This window comes from Leguminivora glycinivorella, chromosome 4 (genome assembly GCF_023078275.1).
Source record: "Leguminivora glycinivorella isolate SPB_JAAS2020 chromosome 4, LegGlyc_1.1, whole genome shotgun sequence".
Taxonomy (NCBI): Eukaryota; Metazoa; Arthropoda; class Insecta; order Lepidoptera; family Tortricidae; genus Leguminivora; species Leguminivora glycinivorella.
The window spans coordinates 10074916-10098137 of NC_062974.1; the positions used below are offsets into that span (position 1 = coordinate 10074916).

Genomic DNA, 23222 nt, shown 5'->3' on the forward strand with positions numbered 1-23222 from the left:
ACTTTCATCGTTTAATTTTGAATTGGCGTTTTTTGTTATCGATACTCATCTTGGCTAGGCACGCTTGGCCTAGTAGCCATTAGCCAAGCATGCAATCGTTGGCGCACTGTATCATTCCGTAATTTTCCTTCTCTCGCTCTTCCGTATTGGCGCGACAGAGCGGCGGAGCATCAACACACGTCTGGCTAAATGCCTTGATCAGGCCCCGTAGCCGAATGGCACTTCTACGACGCGAAAGGAAAACGAAACGCCGCGATAGGTCTGGCTCTGTCACGCCAATACGCATGAGCGATAGAGATAGATATCTACGAGCGTTTCGTTTCGTGAGCGTTTGTGCCATTCGGCTACGCACGCAGGGATCATACTATTCACTTGAACTGACAAACAACTGATATTAACTTGAAAGATAGCGGGTTGTCTTCTAGTTCAAGCTTATCTACATGTGACTTTCCGCTAAATAAGAGTCTTTATGATTACAATGTAAAAAGAACAATTCATACACAGTGTTTTTTTTAGTTTTCCTTTAAATTCAACACGTCGCTAGGCTCATTAACAGGAACCACCCGGTATATCGCTTTTCGTTAAATTTGTTTTCATACATGATAAAAAAAAAGTACTTACTAAGTGTAAGAGAAGAATAACGTAATAGTTTGTGTCAAATGTCTGACGAGACATGTCTAAAAAAATATAGGTATATTATTAGGAATAAGTGATAAAGTTTGGGTACACTCGTTGAACTTTATTTTGTGAATAACTCTATAATAGTAAGAGTTAAGACACTAGTTTCTTAGGAACATTAATTGTAGTTGACATAGAAAACGTTCTCCTCAAATTGATTGTATAAATTCCAGCAAATAATTATTGCACTGATAGCAAAAAAAAGGGCCCTTCTGAGTGGAAAACCACGTATTCGTTGTAGTAACTTTCATTTATCTGGATGCATAAAACTTTGAAACTTTTAGCCTTTCAGAGTTATATGATAATCTTCGCCCGGTATCCGTTCAAACGATAGATTTATTTTGACTCTTTTATAAAAGTATTAAAAGTATAAATAGGATGGATATTCCTATGTTGCAATATTTTAACAGCTTATAGTACCAGTAGGGTTTAGGGCCCATTTAGATGGTCCACGAACTCCCATTAAATGTAGACTTAAAGACTGAAAGAAGATGCCATAATAATTAATGCCATTTAAAATAATATTTATTTAATCATGAGAACCATACATAGAACATCAAGTCAAGTATTCAAAAACGCCAAAAACTAAAACTCGTTTTGGCTCATGCCTACATAACGGACGTGTTCTCCTCAACCGTAAGTGATTAAACGTTTTATATTTGATGTATCGGCCGTCATGGGGCCTGTTTTGTGTTTACAGGGTAAATCACGTGGGAACTTCCATTATTTGTGTCAAGGCAAGGCATAAAACACGTGGAAGCTTAAAAAATCACAAGCAGGTGTTTAGATTTGGTGCTTACAAAAGTTGCGGAACAAACCTAGTGGTTTAACTTTAGGTTTTAGAAGGGACCAGGGACCTAATAATAGCATTCCGGAACATGCTACTCGTATATTAAGTCCTAATCGTAACAAATACACATAAGTATACATTATTACTTATTATCTTAAATGCTGTAAAAATCACCATTTTTAGAAAGCTCAAGAATTCCAAATATGGTTTTTAATGGTACATAGAGGTACAATTCAATCGTACAATCGGACTTTCTACCACAGAAAATCCACTAAGGGCCACTTGCACCAACGAAAATGGAGGGTTAACCCGAGGTTTAATTTAACCCACCATTTTATATGGAATTTGACAGATGACAGCCCCACCATTTTATATGGAATTTGACAGATGACAGCCCACTAACCCTGAGTTAAGTGATTGGCGCAAGGTGGGCCTAATAAGTTTAGTTGAAACCAGGTTGAAACCGTTTCCACCAATGCTATTTGGACTAATATAGAATATATAAGTAATTGCAAAACTTAAACACATCCACGTACCACGTATGGGGTTGCAAGGCGCTCTAAAATGCCGCACGATAATCAGCACAGCACAACACTTTTGTTACCATTTTAACAACTGTCACCCAATCTGCTTCATTCGGTGGGTCCACAGAGACAGAGGCACGTCGCGAGAGAATGTCCTAGTGCGGCAAACGTGTAATGCAGACGTGCCTAGTCCGAGAAAGCGCGCGTTTTCCTCAATTCCGGCGACATGCCTCGGCCGAAGCACGTCTACACGCCTTATGGACCCGTAAATTTGTTTTTGTATTGACCTGACAAGTCGGTGGTATGGCCATATACGCTGCAGACCGGTACACTGTCGAAAACAGATGCCTCAATCTCACTGTCCAAGACCCTAGGTCACGCGGCCACGCTAGGCCTAAGAAGCGCTGGCTGGATGTCGTGACAGCGGACATGAAAGAGAACAATCTCACACCTGAGGATGCCTAATACCGGGCGAAGTTGAGAAGACTGATCAGGAAAGTCGGTAGGCCAGAAACACGCTAGGTTGGAGAAGATGATTGTCCTCGTAACTTACCCAAGTGATTGTGGTTGTGGCGGGCGAAGCGTGGCGAGGGCGGTGGCAAGGGTGCGCCGTCGCAGCTCAGCTCCGACTTCAGCCGTGACCCGGTGCGAGGGTTCACTTGCACTCCCACCGCTACCGGCGTGCTGTCACCCTGGTACAATCAACCAATTGAATAAGGTTTATTACAAAAACCAGTTGCAAGCACCACATAGGTACTTACATAAGTATGAAAAGATAGAAAGAAGATTACATACTGGTATACAATTGAGTACAAAAAACCACTTTAATTCTGTCGAAATGCCCTAATCTACAATATTTATAATTTATTATAAAAAAAACCGAAATATCTGTCTATATGTTCGCGCTAAAGTCAAAAACTAAACCTGACCTGTCAATAAAAGTTCTTGAAGACAGATAATTTGATTAGGTTATGATGTTATGTGTGACCCGTCCGAAAGTATTTAAATACATATCATTGAGGGATCTATATCGTGAGATTTAATATTTAAATAGGTATACATCCATACATAATCACACCTGTATCCTATAAAGGGGTAGGCAGAGCACATGAATACTAAGTTTTAGTGCCACTCTTGGCAAAAAGGGGTTGAAATTTCAATTCATCACCCTTATCTGCCGTCACATTATTAGAGGAAAACGTTCCTGAGTGTTGTAGAGACCTTTATTTTGAACATGTTTGTACCTCAGATATAGTAAAGGCATTTAAATCAATTAATGTCAAAAAAACTAGTGACCTCTGGGGGGTCTCCGTCCATGCCGTAAAATCCTTAGTTGAGGTTGTAGCGCCTGACTTAGCAGTTATATTCAACAACAGTGTTGACTGCGGCGAGTTTCCTGATCTAATGAAACATAGCAAAATAACTCCTTTATTTAAATCCGGCAGCCACTCTGACCCCACTAACTTTAGACCAATATCTGTGCTGCCAACTTTCAGTAAAATATTTGAAAAATTAGTTCTTTCTCAATTAGTACGACATTTTAACGTTAATAATTTAATGCATAATAAGCAATTTGGCTTCACACGGGGTCGCTCGACAACCGATGCTGGTGTTGAGCTAATTAAGCATATTTTCGATGCCTGGGAGGAGTCACAAGATGCTTTAGGTATCTTTTGTGATTTATCTAAGGCCTTCGACTGTGTTTGTCATGAAACATTGATCAGGAAACTACATTATTATGGAGTCAGAGGATCAGCACTAGATTTACTCAAGTCCTACTTAAATAGTAGAATACAAAGGGTAGATGTCAATGGACAGAGATCAACTGGGTCATTGGTCTCTATGGGTGTACCACAGGGATCAATATTGGGGCCTTTCCTGTTCCTTATCTACATAAATGACTTGCCATTCCTTGTAAAGACCCACCATGATATAGTATTGTTTGCAGACGACACCTCACTTATTTTCAAACTCAAACGACAGCAACAAGCTCACAGTGATGTAAACAATGCTATCTCTAAAGTAGTGAACTGGTTCAATGCTAATAATTTATTATTAAATGAAAAAAAGACTAAATGTATTAAGTTTGTCACTAATAGTAACGTAAGGAATGAGCAAACAAGTGTCGTTGTGAAGGATGAGGAATTAGAACTGGTAGATAGTACAGTTTTTCTTGGTATAACTTTAGATTCTAAACTTCAGTGGGGTCCCCATATTGTTAACCTCTCGAATAGACTTAGTTCTGCAGCTTTTGCAGTGAGCAAGATCCGTCAGTTAACAGACGTGAAAACAGCTCGATTAGTTTATTTTAGTTACTTTCACAGCATTATGTCATATGGTATTTTACTTTGGGGCAGTGCTTCAGAGATAAATACCATATTTATTCTGCAGAAGAGGGCTATTCGAGCAATATATAAAATGAACCATAGAGACTCACTTAGAGATAAATTTAAGGACATTAATATAATGACAGTGCATTGTCAATATATTTATGAGAATATTATGTATGTACATAAAAACATTTGTAATTTTAAGAAAAACTGTGATGTACATAATATAAATACTAGAAATAAACATAAACTCGCGGTGCCCTTCACACGGCTCTGTAAAATTAAAAAATCATTCATGGGTAATTGTGTTCGATTTTATAATAAACTTCCGAATCATATTACTGACTTGTCAATTAATAAATTTAAAAATCATGTAAAGCGTGTACTCATTTCCAAAGCTTATTATACAACACAAGACTACATGAGTGATAAAACAACGTGGGATTAATTGTTATTCGAAATGGTTTCTTATTTTTACGTTTATTATTATTATTATTGTTGATGAAATTAATATTATATTTTTTTGGACATTGGATTTTTCCTAGAAATATTCTAGACATGTATTTTTATATATACATATACCTAATTATATATTTTTTGTTTAACGATTATTTTTATATGAAATTGTATATTATAGACTCAATATTATTATGAACAATAATTTACAACAATAAATTGCTCTGATAATTAGGTTAGATTAAGATCATAATATATATGTAATGAACTATTCATAAGAGCTTGTAACTAGGCCTACATGAATAAAGATATTTTGAATTGAATTGAATTGAAAGAAATCCAAATTGTGACATTGCAGGGACAGGTTGCCAGCCTCTCGCCTATGCCATAATTTAACCCAATAATAAATATATATTTATATATATATTTTTTAATTGTTAAGGGTAGATAATGCGATATAAAATCCATATATATGAATTTATTATTGAAAATCCATACTAATATTATAAATGGGAAAGTGTGTGTGTCTGTTTGTTTGTCCGTCTTTCACGGCAAAACGGAGCGACGTATTGACGTGATTTTTTAAGTGGAGATATTAGAAGGGATGGAGAATGACATAGGCTACTTTTTGTCTCTTTCTGACGCGAGCAAAGCCGCGGGCAAAGGCTAGTAATCTATTGGATAAGATATCAACACCAGTAAATTTCTTGTAAGTCTAGAGCAAATTCAAATGGAGGTCCAGTGTAATTACCCGTCCTACGGCCTCCATTTTTATTCAATTACGAATTTCTGGAAAGTTGGGCGGAATATTTCCATTTCCAATAAGACTTTGAATTTCTTTTTCCATTCAGAAACGAAAACATACCTACCTATTGTATATTAAAATTTCAACAAGAAATATTAGGTGACAATACAAAAAGTTTTTAAATCGAGTTAAAGACTTTTATACCCTATCTAAATTTATCCCGATCCCGAAGGATTGAACAAACTAAAAACTTAAGGGAAAGGGTATATCTACTGAGAAAAGGTTTGGTAAAAAAGGAAAGCACTTTACTTACTGCTTGGCCCAACCTCAACGCATTAGGCAAACCGTCTTCGAATTAAGTGTCCCCATTTTAATGTCCTAAATGTTTTTATATTTTTGCACAATTAAGGCACAAATTGCACACACATATATATATAGTTAAGTATATATATATATATATATACCTATATATATATTAACACTTTCGAAACCGGGCTCTACGCGGCGCTACGACATTTTCGCTACATACGGGGAAACCCATGTAATCGGCTACGCTTCTACGAGCGGTGTGCCCGACAGTCGGGTTCTTGGTAGCGAAAGTGTTAACTTGAAGAAAAATGGATTTAATTTCATCACTTTCATCGTTTTAATCTTTTTGTGTTATGAAACGATGAACAATATTTCCACCACGTGGCCTCAGGCATTATCCCAGTAAATGGGTTATAATAACTCACAAAAGAAATTTACTCTAGTGGTTGATATTGCGTACTTACGGACTACCACCTCGAGATAGAATATGTATGAAAGATAAGCAAACGTAATTGTATTCGCCCAGGACCACATCAAGTAAGTAGGTACAGTTGGACGTAATTTAGCGAAATGGACCTAAAAAAAAACGCTATTGAAATGAATCACTTTTCAGATGGTTCTTCACAAGTGTGTTAATGATTTTGTGCTAGAATAATCAATCTATCTTTTCATTTTTATGGATTGGCTCCATTTCCTTAAACTATTTCCGGTTTAAATGAGAGTAGAGCGGATGACGTAAGTATCTGTTAACTATATCAATTATTTTACTTTATATTAGAATATTACACATGTATGATACTTAGGTACCTATATATTATATTGTGTAAAAGGTGTGATCGATAAATTTCTAAACCACCAAATGTGAACGCAAGCTACACTTCTAGGCCGCACTTACCCGTAAACGTAAAAAAATGCAAGAAACACTTTTCGGACTGTACTAACATACCCAAAGTGACTATTTTCATAAGGCACCAATTTCATATAAAATGTAGGGCGAACTGTAAGGGTCTGGGCCGCAAGGGAGCTGTCTGAAAATTGTCATAAAGCATGTCTCCACTAAATAGGAGTGTTCTCTTTTGTACCTTTTGTGGGAAGTATGTCGCGTCATATCTCTCTGTAATAACAGAGTGTATCCGGATGGGATATTCATATAAAGTGTTTTCATAATTTTCAATTCACGAACTGAATTTATAGTTTATATTTTTCATACTAGCATCTTTTACTATAGAAGTGAGACCAATCCCAAGCAGCAGGTTAAGCAGCATAAAATAAATGTCTGAAGCGGCCGAATTTTTTTCTGCGATTTTAAGGCTGCGATTAAAGTCTCATAAATATTGCTTAGAACGACTTATTCTCACATATGTATAATGTCCCAGTAAAGGTGAGTAAATAAACAACCTACCTGTATATGTAGAAGCCTACCACTAACAATATTATAGTGTTGTATGTATTTAGGAAGGCACAATCCGAAATTTAATTAGTCACTCCTCACGCGTGTGATACTCAGACAAAATCAATCCCCCTAAAGGCTTAATTGAGCGTATTTAGTAAACCCTTTAAATAAATTTAGCAAAGTCGATTAAGAATACCCAATAGATGACACCGTTTTATCTTTATTGATCAAATCGTATATGTAGATATATAGATAGATAGAATACTCTTTATTGGCACACCTCGGCAAAACATACAGTGGAGACAAAACAAATGATTGATTGATGATTGATTGATTTGTTCCTGAGTCATGGATGTTTTCTATGTATATAAGTATTTGTATATTATATATATCGTTGTCTGAGTACCCACAACACAAGCCTTCTTGAGCTTACCGTGGGACGCAGTCAATCTGTGTAATAAAATGTCCTATAATATTTATTTATTTATTTATTTATTATTTATTTAAATGATTATAAATAGAGGCAGACAACAGGCGGTCTTATCGCTAAAGAGCTTATGTATTGTCTATCGTGGCATCTACTGAGTCCTAGGTCACTATCGACCACTGGTGATTTTATTTTACTGGTGGTTATTAATTATTACATTCTTGTTTATACATAGATCGTGACATTCATGAAGACGCGCGTCTTAGATTTGATAAATCTACATGTCATCGTCAGATCATATCCGATTTCTGTTGAAATATTATCGCTTAACAAATAATTATTAATTGTTATTAAATAGCTACTTGGATTACGGCGGGGTGAGATTTTAAGATATAAAACAGTTGAAAAATATATCAAAGATGAGTAAATAGGTAGGTATAATATTCGAATCGTTCCGCTACGTTAGTCACAGGCACTATAAGGGGGTGTCACGCCTGTCACGAGAATGTCCATCGCTCAACTCAACTTTTCAGCTATGTGATACAACGTGTTTCCGGTATCACTCAAAACCTCAGACACCCCAACTGATTTTTATTTTTTTAAACTCATCTAGAGTATTCATCTTTTAGTTTGATGGTTACTTTTTTTAATTGAATTTTTAATTTTCTGTAAAGATCTACTTGACTTTTAGCTCTACACTAAATAAAATAATTGCTAACTACCATCATAAACTATAAAACTATTTATTTGTGTACGTTACTGCAACGACATAAGGTTTACCAATAGACAGCTAAGATGTCACTGTAAAACACTTTAAAGCTTTGTCACAGTAAACTTCAAATTGGACAGGTAATCGCAGTATTTAAGCAAATTTAAACCCAATATTCAAAATGACAAGGTTGTAATTAGGTACGACTTCAATTTGTTATGATTTATGATAAACAGTAAGATTAAACTGACAAACAACGTCAAACTCGTAGAGGAAAAAATATTCGTCCGAGTAACCAGCCAGTATTTAACCCCCAAATTCTGAAAAAGGTAAACAACCTCTATCAATGCGATATACACAATGTTGTATTACGAATACAATAGAATAGGCACATAAAAAATAACTAATAATACTAATCTAAACAAAAATATTACCCCCATCAAGATATAGCTCAATCGATTATACTCTCGATTCTGAACAAACGGTTTTCAGGTTTTTAGTGTTAAGTGAAACACGGTGTATAGTATCGCATGCTCCGTTTGGTGGCAAATTGCAGAAACGTCAGACATAGCAGACACATGTTAGAAATGCCGCCTAGTTTAATACAAAACATGGATTAATCATATACCTTTTGTCTCGTTATATTGATAATTCCTCATATCATGTAAGCGGCACGATGATGATGATGATGTATTTAAGCTAGATTCTGAACGTAACCCTAACTGACAGCGCTGTTCTCTGTGGTCGAGCTGTCAATTAAAAGAAGTTATCCCGCGCGCGTTTTATGGGAGTCAGGACAGTCGAGCGTTGTGCATTTATTTAACTTAATAAATGTATTAATCAAGACCTAGTGCGTTTTATTCTTTCAATTCAGAAGTGCGAATTCAAACTTTCATGCTCACGCAGTATTTCGGTCAAATAAGTTGATTATCATACGAAGTTATCATTAGCGTCATGACGACGCGACGTTCCAAATAAACGCATTTACGCACTGTAAAATGCACTAAGTTTTGGTTAAATGCACTAAAGTCACGAAGTACTTAAATAGATTGATCAATATTCAATGAAGGTGTGATATCTATTGTCCAACCAGTAAGTACAATACTGTGTCTGAAGTAAGTTACATGCCTGAGTGCAGGTGTGTTGAAATGTGAAACTAATAATGAAATGTTTTACGCACTGACAAGTTCACAAATAAGATGATAATACAATCTGATCATTTATCTATGTATTGTACATTAAGTCCAGTAAAGAAATGCCTAATAAAAATGCTCATTTTGAAGCTGGTTTATATCAGTTTGTGGTGTGTTGATTGCCATGGGGTGTGATTTCTGTCAAACTTGCACTTTTATTACATCAAGTGCATGCACAACATGCATTATCAGTATTATAATACCACACTGGACTTATGGTTTGGCCGTGGTTTCTTGTGTTTATTTTCCAGATCAGAAATGATTGCTTTGACTCCTAGGAATGGAGATCATGTATCAGAGAAATGTTCATGTATTGTGGAACAAAATTTTGGATGAAACAAACAACATAAATATGGACATTATAGCCATCCCTTTCTAATGTGATATGGGTCTGCAAAGTAACATAGCGGTATGTATATAATATATTGATGCCAAAACAGGTAATACTGTGAGATAATTATTATGTTTTTAATTGAGAAATAATAATTATTTATATATTTTAAATTATAAATGTGTACTGAATAATTTGAAGAGGGTGCATTTAGTTGTGCCGTAGAGCTGGAATGATAGAAGTGTTCATAGTTGTGGTAAAGTCTCCGAGACTTATTCTTAATTTAAGTGTGAAATAAATGTGCTTGGCACCTTGAGGAGATGCTGAATTCCATAATAAATCATAATTAAGATGTATTTACAGAATTTTTAGAAAGTATTGAGGTAAGGAATATTAGTGTAGTTGTATGTTGCTGAAGTGAACCGGGTTATAATAAGTTTAAACTGCCACTTGCCTATCAACGGGGAAGTAATTGTATAACGGTTAAATATGAAAAATATTTATTTATATGAGCAAATTTACATAATAACTATGCTAGCTTGTATCAAAAAAATAGGTCCGTGAGGCATTGTACAAAGGATGCTGGCGACCTTTCCTCGTTGTATTGCTGATATGTTGATTGAGTTGATTTCAAAAGATATCTGGTCAATTCTATTAATAATAAGAAATTCGTGACTGCACTGTTGTGTTGTGCCGCAGTGATATGACTTATATACCTAATAGTGATGTTAGACTACATTGAAGTTATTTATTTTTTAAAATAGAACTAAATTGAAGTTATGATCATTTTGTCAGGTTCCCATTTGAGTTTAATTGATCCATCACTCAGTACTTGTATTTACTAGTGTGATGTGAAGGGAAGATTGTATCTCGCTGGAAGTACAGTAGGTGTGTGATTTTGAATATTTTGAGATGATAGTTTAGATTGATTTGAAATCTAATGACTATTGGTTAGTTCCACAAGAGGAAACATGGCAAAATTTACAACTATGTTCAGCTGTTGAAAAGCTCATCGCAAATAAATTTATTAATACATAATGGAAATTAAATACTTCCATAACGTAGGAGATTTATGTTATCCAAGTATTATTATTGTTTTGTATGTGTTTGCCTATCTTATGTGTAGGTATTATAGACATTCATTATGATGGAATATTAACCTGTGCAACAAGTACAGCGCTAAGGAACTGCTCACTTTGATTGCATAAGAAGAATAATGAAAGAATTTACTACTGCCAGTACTAGATGTGATTACTGATTACGATTAGAGATAGGTACTATTTCATTTATTCAGTAAAACTGTTCTTAACGTTGGTAAGACATCAGGAAACGGGAGGCATTACTGGTCGTTCTTATTGATATGATAAAACATTTTATGCCTCGTTTTGCTGCAAGTGTTTCTCGCAAAAAAAAAAAAGTACCTAGTTATGAAATATAGTGCCTATAAAGTGGGTCAAATGTAAGTTATATGGTGTCTTGTAGTTGCGGAACTGCGTCGATTTAAATTCTATAGAGTATTCACATTCTATAAAGGACTTCTCAATTGCAATCTCACTGTGCGGACCCAGTGGTATGTTCTAATTTCATTTTTATAATGTTTTTACTTTGTCAACTAAAATTTGGAAACGATCCCAAGGTTAGTGTCTCATGACATAAGTACTAATTGAATATTTAGTCTCTTGTACTTTATTTAATGAGGGGTAACAGGATCAAATCATCAATATATAATGTAACTACTATTATATGAGTTTATATACCTACTAGATAGTATCGTAATAAGAAAAACCATTACAAATGCATACAGTTATACCTACTTGAGCTGGTTGGTAATCTATCTGTCTTTGATAATTTTCAATGTTTGTTCGAAATTAAAATTTTAAGTAATTTACACCATTTCTTTTACGAAAATTTGCCAAAAATGGACGCTATATAGTGCTGGCGTCTAGACAAAATGCACAGGCATTTGTTTTAGATAGAATCAGGGGTCGGACACTGTTCTGGTAGGGCGAGTTCGGCTGGCATTGCTGCATAGCAATTGTTAGGGTTGACACAACTTGAAGTTCCCTCGTGTGCTTGCAATGCCACACATAAGACAATTAGGTGAATAAAATCTGAATGGTCTAATAGTCTTAGGTATATGGTACGGATAGTACCATGCACTACAAAAGGAAAATACAATGCGACGCGGAACTTCGGTTCTATGGGAATTTCTGTATGTAAATACTATTATTTATTCTGTGGTTGAAGAGTCAAGTTCTACATTAAAATTTACTTTTATTGTATAATATTACCAAATACCAAAAATTTGGAAAATACACTCAATTTAGTGATAATATTACAGCATGTTGACTTTTTAACATTGGAACTTGAAGTACCTATGTAAGAAGTTTTTGTCTAAAACGACAGCAATGAATATTACTATCACTGCACCTGACAAACCAAGGTCCCTTGCAGCATCTGTATTTGTGTCTGTCTATTTGTACGTTCCCGATAAACTCAGAAACTGTTACACGAATGTTTAAAATGCGGTGTTTACCTCTGATAGATTGATTTTTGAGATGTTTCGATGTATGACTTGTCAAGCTTTTATGTAAATTGGGAGTTTTAATTGGAAGCACTACTGAAGCCGTTTGAGACAACAAAACAATGTGCATGAGATTACCTCTCTTTCATTAGAAAATAAAGTTCACGATGTCAATGTCTGTTCTTAGGGTAAAATTAAACTGGTCATAACCTGCTAACCCTGGCCATGTAGTAACTGTCTGCCAGACGCTAATGTATTCAATTGTGAAATGCTCTTTAATTATTTTATATTTCTATAGCTTTTAACTGTTACTTATAGATATTTTTGGGTCAATATACAAAGTTTAGTGGAAAGTAAATATATTGGAGTACTAATGATCCTGACTTTGGAATTTAGTACTTGTGTCCGGAAGACTAATTATAAAATAATTTTCACTTTCTAAACTACAGTACATGTCACATACTGTTCGTGACGCAACGCAAATGCTTAATTTTAATTCCAGCAAATGGTGATGCATTTCCCACCAATTTTAAAAGATAGATAAATGTATATTTTTGTACTTATATGTGTTCACAATCATAATTATGTTTGATAAATAACGTGTAAAATATTTATTGGTTTACATGTTGGATGCTGAATGTATATTATGTCCGAGAGCTGCGGTGACATGGTTGGAGAGCTTTGGTGGCATGGTTGGAGAGTTGCGGTGACATGGTTGGAGGCCGCTGCGTCCTGTGTGTACGTACGCGGTAGATGGAAGACAACTTGCCACCACTCCACGGCGGTTGGAGTGAGGCCGCTGCGTCCAGTGTGCGCACGCGGTGTTGAAGATGATTCGCTGGAGGCCGCTGCGTCCAGTGTGCGCACGCGGTGTTGAATCTTATTTTCGCTTGAGGCCGATACCCCCTGCGCGGGTACGCGGGTACAAGTAAGGGTCTCTGAGGCCGATAGCTCCCTGTGTGAGAACGCGGTAACAGAGATCACCAAATAGTCTGCTTGAGGCCGATAGCTCCCTGTGTGAGAACGCGGTAACAAGAGGCACCCCTACGCTTGCGTGAGACGGATGCTCCCTGTGCGAGTACGCCGTAACAAGCTCACCACACAGCCTGTGTCTGTGTACTTCATCGACAGCGCCAGTGGACAGCGTGGCGGCGGAGCTGCGACAGTTTTAAAACGGTGACTGTCAGGAGGCTGCGCAGGATCGGGACAGGTGGTGATCTCTCATTTCGTAGGCTGACTCATTTGGGATCACTGAGCGAAAATAGGTACGTGGTGGCATTATAAATATAATAGTACATATATTTTTACACCCTGTGCGTGTATCAGGATATAATATAGGACAACTAATGCTTGCATGAGACGGATACTCTCTGTGCGGGTACGCCGTAACAAGCTCACCATACAGCCTGTGTCTGTACATCTCAATTTACTAAAGTGAATTTCACATCTAGTGTGTGTATTGATATTATAAAAATAACAGTAGATATTTATATTGTTACTCCCTATGCATGTCTCAGGATATAATATAAGTTTAGCGGTCCAAATGTTTTGACGCCTTGTATTGTGTGCGTCGTGATATAATGATAACTGTGCATATACACCGTGTTTCACTTAACACTAAAAACCTGAAAACCGTTTGTTCAGAATCGAGAGTAGAATCGATTGAGCTATATCTTGATGGGGGTAATATTTTTATTTAAATTAGTATTATTAGTTATTTTTTATGTGCCTATTCTATTGTATTCATAATACAACATTGTGTACCTATATCGCATTGCTAGAGGTTGTTTACCTTTTTCAGTATTTGGAGGTATGTTTATCATAAGTTATAACAAAATAAACTCGTACCTAATTACAACCTTGTCATTTTGAACATTGGGTTTAAATTTGCTTACTGAGATTACCTGTCCAATTTGAAGCTGTGACAAAGCTTTAAAGTCTTTTACAGTGACATCGTAGCTGTCTATTGGTAAACCTTATGTCGTTGCAGTAACGTACACAAATAAATAGTTTAATGGTTTATGATGGTAGTTAGCAATTATTTTATTGAGTGTAGAGCTAAAAGTCAAGTAGAGTAGAAAATTAAAAATTCAATTTAAGAAAAAAATAACCATCAGATTAAAAAAAATGAATACTCTAGATGAGTTTAAAAAAATAAAAAAATCTGTTGGGGTGTCTGAGGTTTTGAGTGGTACCGGAAACACGTTGTATATTATTTTGCACCGTTTGTGTGTATTTAATTATCCAACACTGTTGTAAACTTTCTGCCTTAAATTCACGCTAGTCGTTGAGTTGCAGGAAATCATCCACGCTACGGTACCATACTATACATACACCCCGTGCGTGTGTGGGTGTGGACGTGGGACACGTTATGTGATGACACAAGTTACCAGACACTTACTTTCTGTTTCCAAGTCCAACTCATTACATTTACTGACGGTAGTTTTGGGTGACCACGAGAGCATATATATTGTAGTGTGGCATACCCACGGTTCAGCGGCGGCATTGCGAGCAGCGACTAAGGCCCTCTTGCACCAACCACTTAACTCGGGGTTAGTGGGCTGTCATCTGTCAAATTCCATATAAAATGGTGCGTTAACCCTCGGGTTAACCCTTCATTTTGTTGGTGCAAGTGGCCCTAAGTGTAGTAGGTGTTATTGGTTATAATTATAACCTTAAGCTTCACATTAGCTTGTGATGCAACAGTCTTACTCTTGTTATAGGTAGTAGGTACCTATATTGAAGTGTATGTTTACCTGACTATGCACTCGCTGTCCAAAGATGTAGATTTAGCAATTACAAAACTTATTTTTAAAATCAATATATAAATATGTGTTACGTAGATATAAACAATATTCATTCAGTACTTTCAGTAGTGATACTAGAAAACAATGTGAATTATGATATTCATTTTCCTCAAATTGCAACAATTTTTGTGTGTACCTATTGTAAGGCCGTAATGTTTATATGTACTACAACAAAATTCGTTCAACAGTGATTGTAATTTACCTAGAATAAGTAAGTATAACCAAAGACATATGTAACTCCGTATAGACAGCTACAGTCTAAGAAAATACGGAACCCTAAAAACGTACCTCAGAACCATTTAGAAATAGGTACGGTAGCCTAGATGGCGCTAATACTAATATTTGACATTTTAACACATATCAAGCTAAGAATATGGGCTAAATTGTCTAAACTGAGGTTTAGAAGTTTCAAGCTTGTGTAGAGAGATGGCAGTCTATGCACTGTGCTTACATAATATATTATGTTGACAGAACTCTATAATATTCGATCTTCTTCATTCATATTCATTCATATTATTTATGGCATTCATATCATTCTTTGGTATAACATTAGATCTACAAGGAAGTTGGCACAGCCTTCGGAAAACTAATACGTTGTTAGAGGTGTAATTGATTTCCAAAATAAACCAGCGAATGCTTCCACATAACACAAAACATTTAAATAAAATATGAATAACTAACTCAACGTAGTTTTCTGCTTCTTTACTTATTTTCGATATTACAAATTTAATAAATTTCATCTAAACTGTTAAACGTTTACATATTATTGTGTAAGGGTGTTACTGCTTTAACTGAAACAGATATTATTAATAAAATGTGATTTGAAAATTTAATAACGTGCAATAGGCTAGGCTATAAAATATTTTATGCAGTGCACCAAATAATTAGAAGAAATATATGGACAGTAATTATGTTTAAACATTATTTCTATTTAATAAGTCAAAGAAAAGATATAAAAAGTAAATGAATTGACCGTGACGTCACTCCTCAGTATTTCATAGTAATTCCACATTAGCAAATCGTTTTGACAGTTTTTAAAAAAGAAGCTGATTTGACTAGTAGGAAACTAGCCTATTCGAACAATATGGGTTGACCTTGGGATGTAGACCGTGACAGACTGATGCTGTTATACACCTTTTTGGATACGTCTTTCTAGGGTTGCATGTTGCTTAACTTGTTACTGTACTTTTGTTAAAATAAAAATAAAAAAATATTTTATTTTCTAAATTTGTTAACAAGTGTTAGCTATATGATTATGTACTTATACATCGGTAGTTGGATGAGGACATCCAGTCTATTACGGATGGCCGGAGACATTATGTATAAGTAAAATTGTTCTGTCTTTGTTTTATTAGAATCTTTGTCAAAATGTAAAAATATTTTTTTTATGCAGTGGAACTTTACTTAGGTACTCGAACCTTGACTTTTGATTTCGTGACACCTAGTTTTTGATTTGATTATGATTTATTTTCGCTACCCGAAGGTTGTCTGGTAGAGGTCGCTCTTGAGCGATAATACCACCTGTTGTCTGCCTCTGTTTAAAATAATTTGTTTTGTCGCCACTATTTTTTTTCTGTAAGTATCTTTTGCGGAGGTGTGCCAATAAAGGCTAATACTATCTATATACCTTCATAAGACGAAGTCATCGTTAACACAAAATTACCCACTGGAAAATTATATTTTCTTGTGTCCAAAATTTCCACTGCATAATGCCAAAATTGTGTATGTTATACCTACAGATTGCTAAGTCAACCTTTTTTTTTTTTTTTTTTTTTGTCAGTGTTTTGCTAAAGGTGCACAAATATTAATAACTAATACTTGGCAATTCTTATAATAGCTGTAACCTATAAATGTATTAGGACTCTCTTATCATCATCATCCTCTTTGCGTTATCTTTTTTTTTTATATAAATTGTAAACGAATGACCTTAACTAGCAAAATGCAATTGATGATTATGATAATCTGTTAGTTTCTTAAGAAATATGTTTTTGTTTCTTATTTGCCTAGAGTCAGGCAAACAGCAGGATGGCCGATTGTTAGAAATGCCGCCTAGTTTAATACAAAACATGGATTAATCATATACCTTTTGTCTCGTTATATTGATAATTCCTCATATCATGTAAGCGGCACGATGATGATGATGATGTATTTAAGCTAGATTCTGAACGTAACCCTAACTGACAGCGCTGTTCTCTGTGGTCGAGCTGTCAATTAAAAGAAGTTATCCCGCGCGCGTTTTATGGGAGTCAGGACAGTCGAGCGTTGTGCATTTATTTAACTTAATAAATGTATTAATCAAGACCTAGTGCGTTTTATTCTTTCACACATCAGGCATCAGAGATGAGCCAAACCTACCATTTCCTAAGTTTGTCTTTAGGCGCAAAACGAAATATTTTTGATCGAGACAATATTTTGATCAGGCCCTACATTTGATGTTCTCCCCGCTTGTTTTATTTTATTTTTATTTATTTGGGGCATCAACAGCAATACAAGGAAAAACAAATACTTATGTTAAAATACAACACAGAAAGCCAATAAAAGATGTCCACAAAAATACAATTAAGGAGGTGGAAGGAAAAGTAAATAAAATAATATACTTAACCATAATCATCAAGGAAATAAAATGTATAATTATTTAATGATGTATATATGTCGCAGTAAGATAGATAAAGCCGTTACATAGTTATAACCCTAGGAATATAATTATACGTCGTAACATAGTTAAACGAAAGCGATTAATTGCTATCTTACTAGGAATATAACTATAATACGTTACTAGTTTAGTCATATAGTTATATGACTGGATTGAGTTTAGTGAAATGATTGTAGGCAGGAGTGCGGCGGTGCGGCGGAGGTATAGTTATAACCCTAGGGATATAATATGCCGTAACATAGCTAAACAAGAGAGATTCATAACCATCTTACTAGGAATATAATTATAATACAGTATTTAAAATTGCAAACGGGACTTAATCGCGTGGGACTTAATTTACTATGTCTTAAGTCCCGTTTGCAATTTTAAATATGTGTAAAAATCGTGAAAGTTTAAATCAGTGTTTTATAATACGTATAGCGGGACGATTTGGAATAACAACACCGTCACTGACGTTAGAATAAAGTTTATTTTGTATCGAACATAGTACACAAGGTTTGGTTACCTAACAAACGAATCCCGCACTACACTGCTACAATTATACTACTGAACTTAATCCAGTAATATAATTATATTACTTAACTAGAGACGTATTATAATTATATCCCTAGACTAAGTTTAATCCAGTGATATAATTATACAACTAAACTAGTAACGTATTATAATTATATTCCTAGTAAGATGGTTATGAATCGCTTTTGTTTAGCTATGTTACGGCATATAATTATATCCCTAGGGTTATAACTATACCTCCGCCGCACCGCCGCACTCCTGCCTACAATCATTTCACTAAACTGAATCCAGTCATATAACTATATGACTAAACTAGTAAAGTATTATAGTTATATTCCTAGTAAGATAGCAGTTAATCGCTTTCGTTTAACTATGTGACGACGTATAATTATATTCCTAGGGTTATAACTATATAACGGCTTTATCTATCTTACTGCGACATATACATAGTGGCGGGGCGTGAAAATTTACGTTGGTAAAGCCGGAGGGGTTTTTGGAATCTGTTTTGTATGGACTTCTACAGATACTAGAGAATTTTAGGGAACCCGTTGGGAATCGAGTTGTATCGACGCTCCGCCACTGATACATTATATTAGTTAATTAGCTGTCGGTCTGTATTGCATTAATAAAAGTCGCATACGGTTCTTTAGTGTATACTTTGTGCAGTCGAACAGATCTAATACTATTACAATAGATAGGTAATCAGTCCTCTCGTCTTAAAATGTCTCGTCTTGCAAGGTAGGTAACATACCTTGGCGTCCACCTCGAAGTTGATGCAGAGCAGCCGCGCGAGCCGCTGCAGCACGAGCTCGCGCAGCGCGGCCGGCACCGGCTGCCCTCTCACTCCTCTACGAGAAACACAACTATTTAAGTACACACCAAGGACACAGTATAATAAAGAGTACTATCGTACAGTATGGCCACTCCCGCTCCCCGCTGAAAGTGCCGCTCACCCCCTCTCGGTTACCTCACAGTTACCGCCTGTCAAAAACGCGAACAGTCGACCTGTCATATCTAAATATCGTTATCAGCGTGCTGTATTGGTGGCAGAGTATGGTTGGCAAAAAAACAGATACACAAGTATTTAAAACATTATATACTTAACTTGAATAAATAACTAAAATTTGTTTAACAGATTTGGCTGTCAGTCGTTCACGTCGATTAGAAAAAATCCATTTTAAATAACATTATTCGTGCACTACTTTTGACTTGAACTACTTGAATAACAATTCTAGATAGTCGTATCTAGAATTGTTATTCAAGTAGTTCAAGTCAAATTTGATTTTGATTAAAATATACACTTCGCGTAATGTATTTTTATGACATAACTAGCTTTTTCCCGCAGCTTAGCACGCGTTAAATTCGAAAATTGCGGAATGCTCCATGCAAACTTCTACCACTCCCCCCTCCCATTTTAGGGAAGTGGGGGGTTAGAAAGAAACAAAAAGTAGCCTATGTCACTCTCCATCCCAGTATTTGTTTTTTTTTGCCAACCGTACCATTTGCCACGAAAAGTGCACCTTGATAACGATCTTTAGTCATATCTCACTCATACAAGCATGGTACGCGTTCACCTACACGAGCTTAGACTGTGTGCTAGGAACGCGCTTCTTTCATATATTTGATTGCCACGCCAGTGTGCCAAGGATAACCCAACTATACGTACCTATAGCAGTATCGAGCTGAGTTGGTAGCGATTTTGTCAGCCTTGCCGGTGCTAATTATGAAATTTACATATTTAGCCCTTGCACATGCGTTGCTATATCATATCAATATCGCTGCCAACTTATCTTGGTCTTACTCTAACTGTAGCTAGTACTTATATGTAGTGTGACAGGTCTGGCAGGGTCGCCATGTGACCTGTCACACTACATATATTTTAATTTTATTTATCAGGTAAACTTACAGCTAAAGTTACAATAAGGCTTAAAACGTAGAAATAAAACGAGCCAATAACAAGTTTCCACAGATAGAAACTGGGAAAAGTACATGCGTGCAAAATTACAGAAACTGTTGTAATATATTAGAGGAATTTATACTACTATTTATAAATACCTACTTCATGTGATTATAACATATGGGCTAAAATAGCCACTAGCTGGCACTCCAGGTGTAGTTCTGGTCATGGTTGAGGCAGATTGAGAACGAGATGACGGGATGACTTGGATGTGTTTCAAAGGTATTGGCGTGATTTTTATTAGCAGAGGGAGAATTTAAATAGGAAAGAGGAGGAGGAGGATGTTCCAGTAGTTGGACACACAACTGGATTGAATAAGAGGTTAGATGGAACTATCTACGAAGCAGTATGTTTGGTTTCGAATCCTTGTTATTTGTGTATCACCAACTTGAAATGTTTTTATGTAATTATCATCGTCTATAAAATTTAACCCGCCTTAATTGAGCTTAAAATGAGATTCTAAACGAGATCCTAAACGTATAAACGATCCTATAACTTCCCTTTATTTTTTTAATATAAATTACCCTACTCTCCTTATGTAAGGATGAGTGGCATAAGCCTGTCACACATATGTTAGCAAGAAGGATGTATTATGCTAACTTAATATTAGGCAATGTATGTCATATAAGAGCTCAACATTTTTGTCAGCTGTCTGTGTACATAAGTGAGTTATCATAGCAGGAGAGGCCTTACAATAGGCACGTCGAAAATTTTAGTAATAATAATATGGCGGCTCTACGGATTTTAGAACCACGGTATGCGATAAAAGTCCTAAGCCTAGTTATGAGATATAATTGTACTTATTTTTTTCTTTCACTATGCCGTAGTTATTACCGCGGTAGAAAAGGATAACTACGAAACATCACAATGAACAATTGGCCTCTTGACTACGCACCCAGCAGAATTCATTCGACAAAGATCAAGGACCATATAATACCAGGGTGGCTAGCCGAATGGCACAATCGCTCACGAAACGCTCACGAAACGAAGCGCTACTAGATATCTATCTCTATCGCGCTTGCGTATTGGCGCGACAGAGCCAGCGGCGTATCGCTTTCGTTTGGCGTCGGAGAAATGCCATTCGGCTACGGGGCCAGGACAGACAAGGCCCTTACAAAAAAGCGTACCCCTGAAATGTAGGGGGCCTTTTAGGCTTAAAACTAGATGGCGCTGTTTCGCAGCTTGGAAGTGGCCAAAATTATATTTTCCCCATATATGTTTGCGTGTTTTTATTTTTTATAAGAACAAATGACATGCTTCTTTATTTTTATATCATGATATCACGTCAACACACATTTTGAAGAAAAAAAAATACTTTGTAGGCATCATCAGTGCAGTATTTAATCTTCTTCTTCTAACTTAAGAGTTGTGCTCTTGTCGGTCCAACTCGTCCGGTCCTCTGCCAACTCCTTCACCTTCTGGTACGACACGACCTGAACCTTTTCTTTTATTGTATTATAATATAAGTATTTAATAGATGGCGCTAAAAATGGAGGTACGAGGTACGATTCGTAGTGTGAAGATTGTAAATCCTATATAAATCATCCTTGACAAAGATTACGTAAGTACATGTTTAACAGGTGTGTAAACGCGTGACCCTTAGATTATCTACGGCACATCTTCATTCCACCTAGTGTTAAAATTAACAGCCCAAGTTACTCCAGGATTATCTCCGCTGTTGTTCACACTACATTTATGCTTCAAAGGGCAGTGAGCGCTTAAACGGCACTCTCACTAAAGGCAGAGGCCCGGAACTAATAATGATATACATACGCATCAACGCTCTGAAGGATAATATAATTTACTTAATGCCGACGTTTGGGGACCGACATTATGTGGGCTAAGATAAATATTTAGGCTTGTTTTTATTAGTTATTTTTGCCTTTGGACTGTGTAAATGACTACATTTATTTGAAATATTTATGCTTACAAGACACGTGTGTGTCAACAATACTAATAGCCTAAGACCGGTACGATATTTTTGAAAATAATTCTATAACAGTAGTTTTATTTCATATACAGCGCTTAATCGCAATTTAAAAAACCTATATTTTCGAATCCACCAATAGTTTGGAATGGAAGATATTAAAAAAAACTACGCCTAGAAAATAAGCGTTTTCTTTCAGCAAAATACCTCACAGTAATTTAATGGTGGAAACATGTAGAAAAAAATCAGTTTTAAGGTTTACAACCCGAAGCCACCTAAATATATGACGGGAAATAAGACTATTTTTATTGATATAGAATTTTTGAATTTTGTCTAACGTGCTCTAGAGCTGAAATAATAACAGATATTTTTAAGCAGAAATCAATAGCACATAATTTTTCAGATATTTAACATATAAAAACCACCAATATATTTATATGGAAATAAAAAAATCTAAATATTTGACCGGGCAAATTCGAAACAGATAATAGTACGAGGTTGACTTTTATTGTCCCTATTTAACAATATTAACAGCATGATAATCCACCCAATAAGTTTGACCTTTATTTAATACTTTAATTTATTTAATATATTTACATTTTTTGCGTGGTTTGGTTTGGACCTTAGTGTCTTACATTTAGGAATCCATATGGCAAACCACCACGCCGGTGGAGCTGGGCCGAGGGTAGGTGATGAGCCGTGTCGCATGCTTTTTATTTTGTTCTTCTATTACACATTAACGTAAATGAGGAGGCACACTGACATTTTACCCCGCCAGGCGGCGCCTATGCATGTCACTGTCATTCATATGTGAGAGAGAAAAAACATAATTATCAGCTTCTCGCTCTCACGTCTCACGGACTAATAGGGTGGGCCATCTGTCATATCCTTTGAGTGTTCCTCCTCATTACATGCCTGTTTCTACATAAGTAATATTTTAAGTAGATTAAAAACAG

General features: G+C 35.8%; 1 protein-coding gene across 4 annotated transcripts in view; it reads right to left on the reverse strand.

The window, feature by feature from the left end:
- LOC125225225 (neuronal acetylcholine receptor subunit alpha-10-like) overlaps positions 1-23222 on the reverse strand; it is a 111504-nt gene that overhangs the window by 14526 nt on the left and 73756 nt on the right. For 3 of the 4 annotated variants that reach the window (XM_048128832.1, XM_048128831.1, XM_048128833.1), the window contains exons 8-9: positions 19134-19230; positions 2546-2684 (exon numbers count right to left, since the gene is read on the reverse strand). In XM_048128832.1, the coding sequence (XP_047984789.1) occupies positions 2546-2684; positions 19134-19230 (236 nt within the window). The remainder of the gene's footprint in view (positions 1-2545; positions 2685-19133; positions 19231-23222) is intronic. The other variant, XM_048128834.1, reaches the window with a different exon arrangement.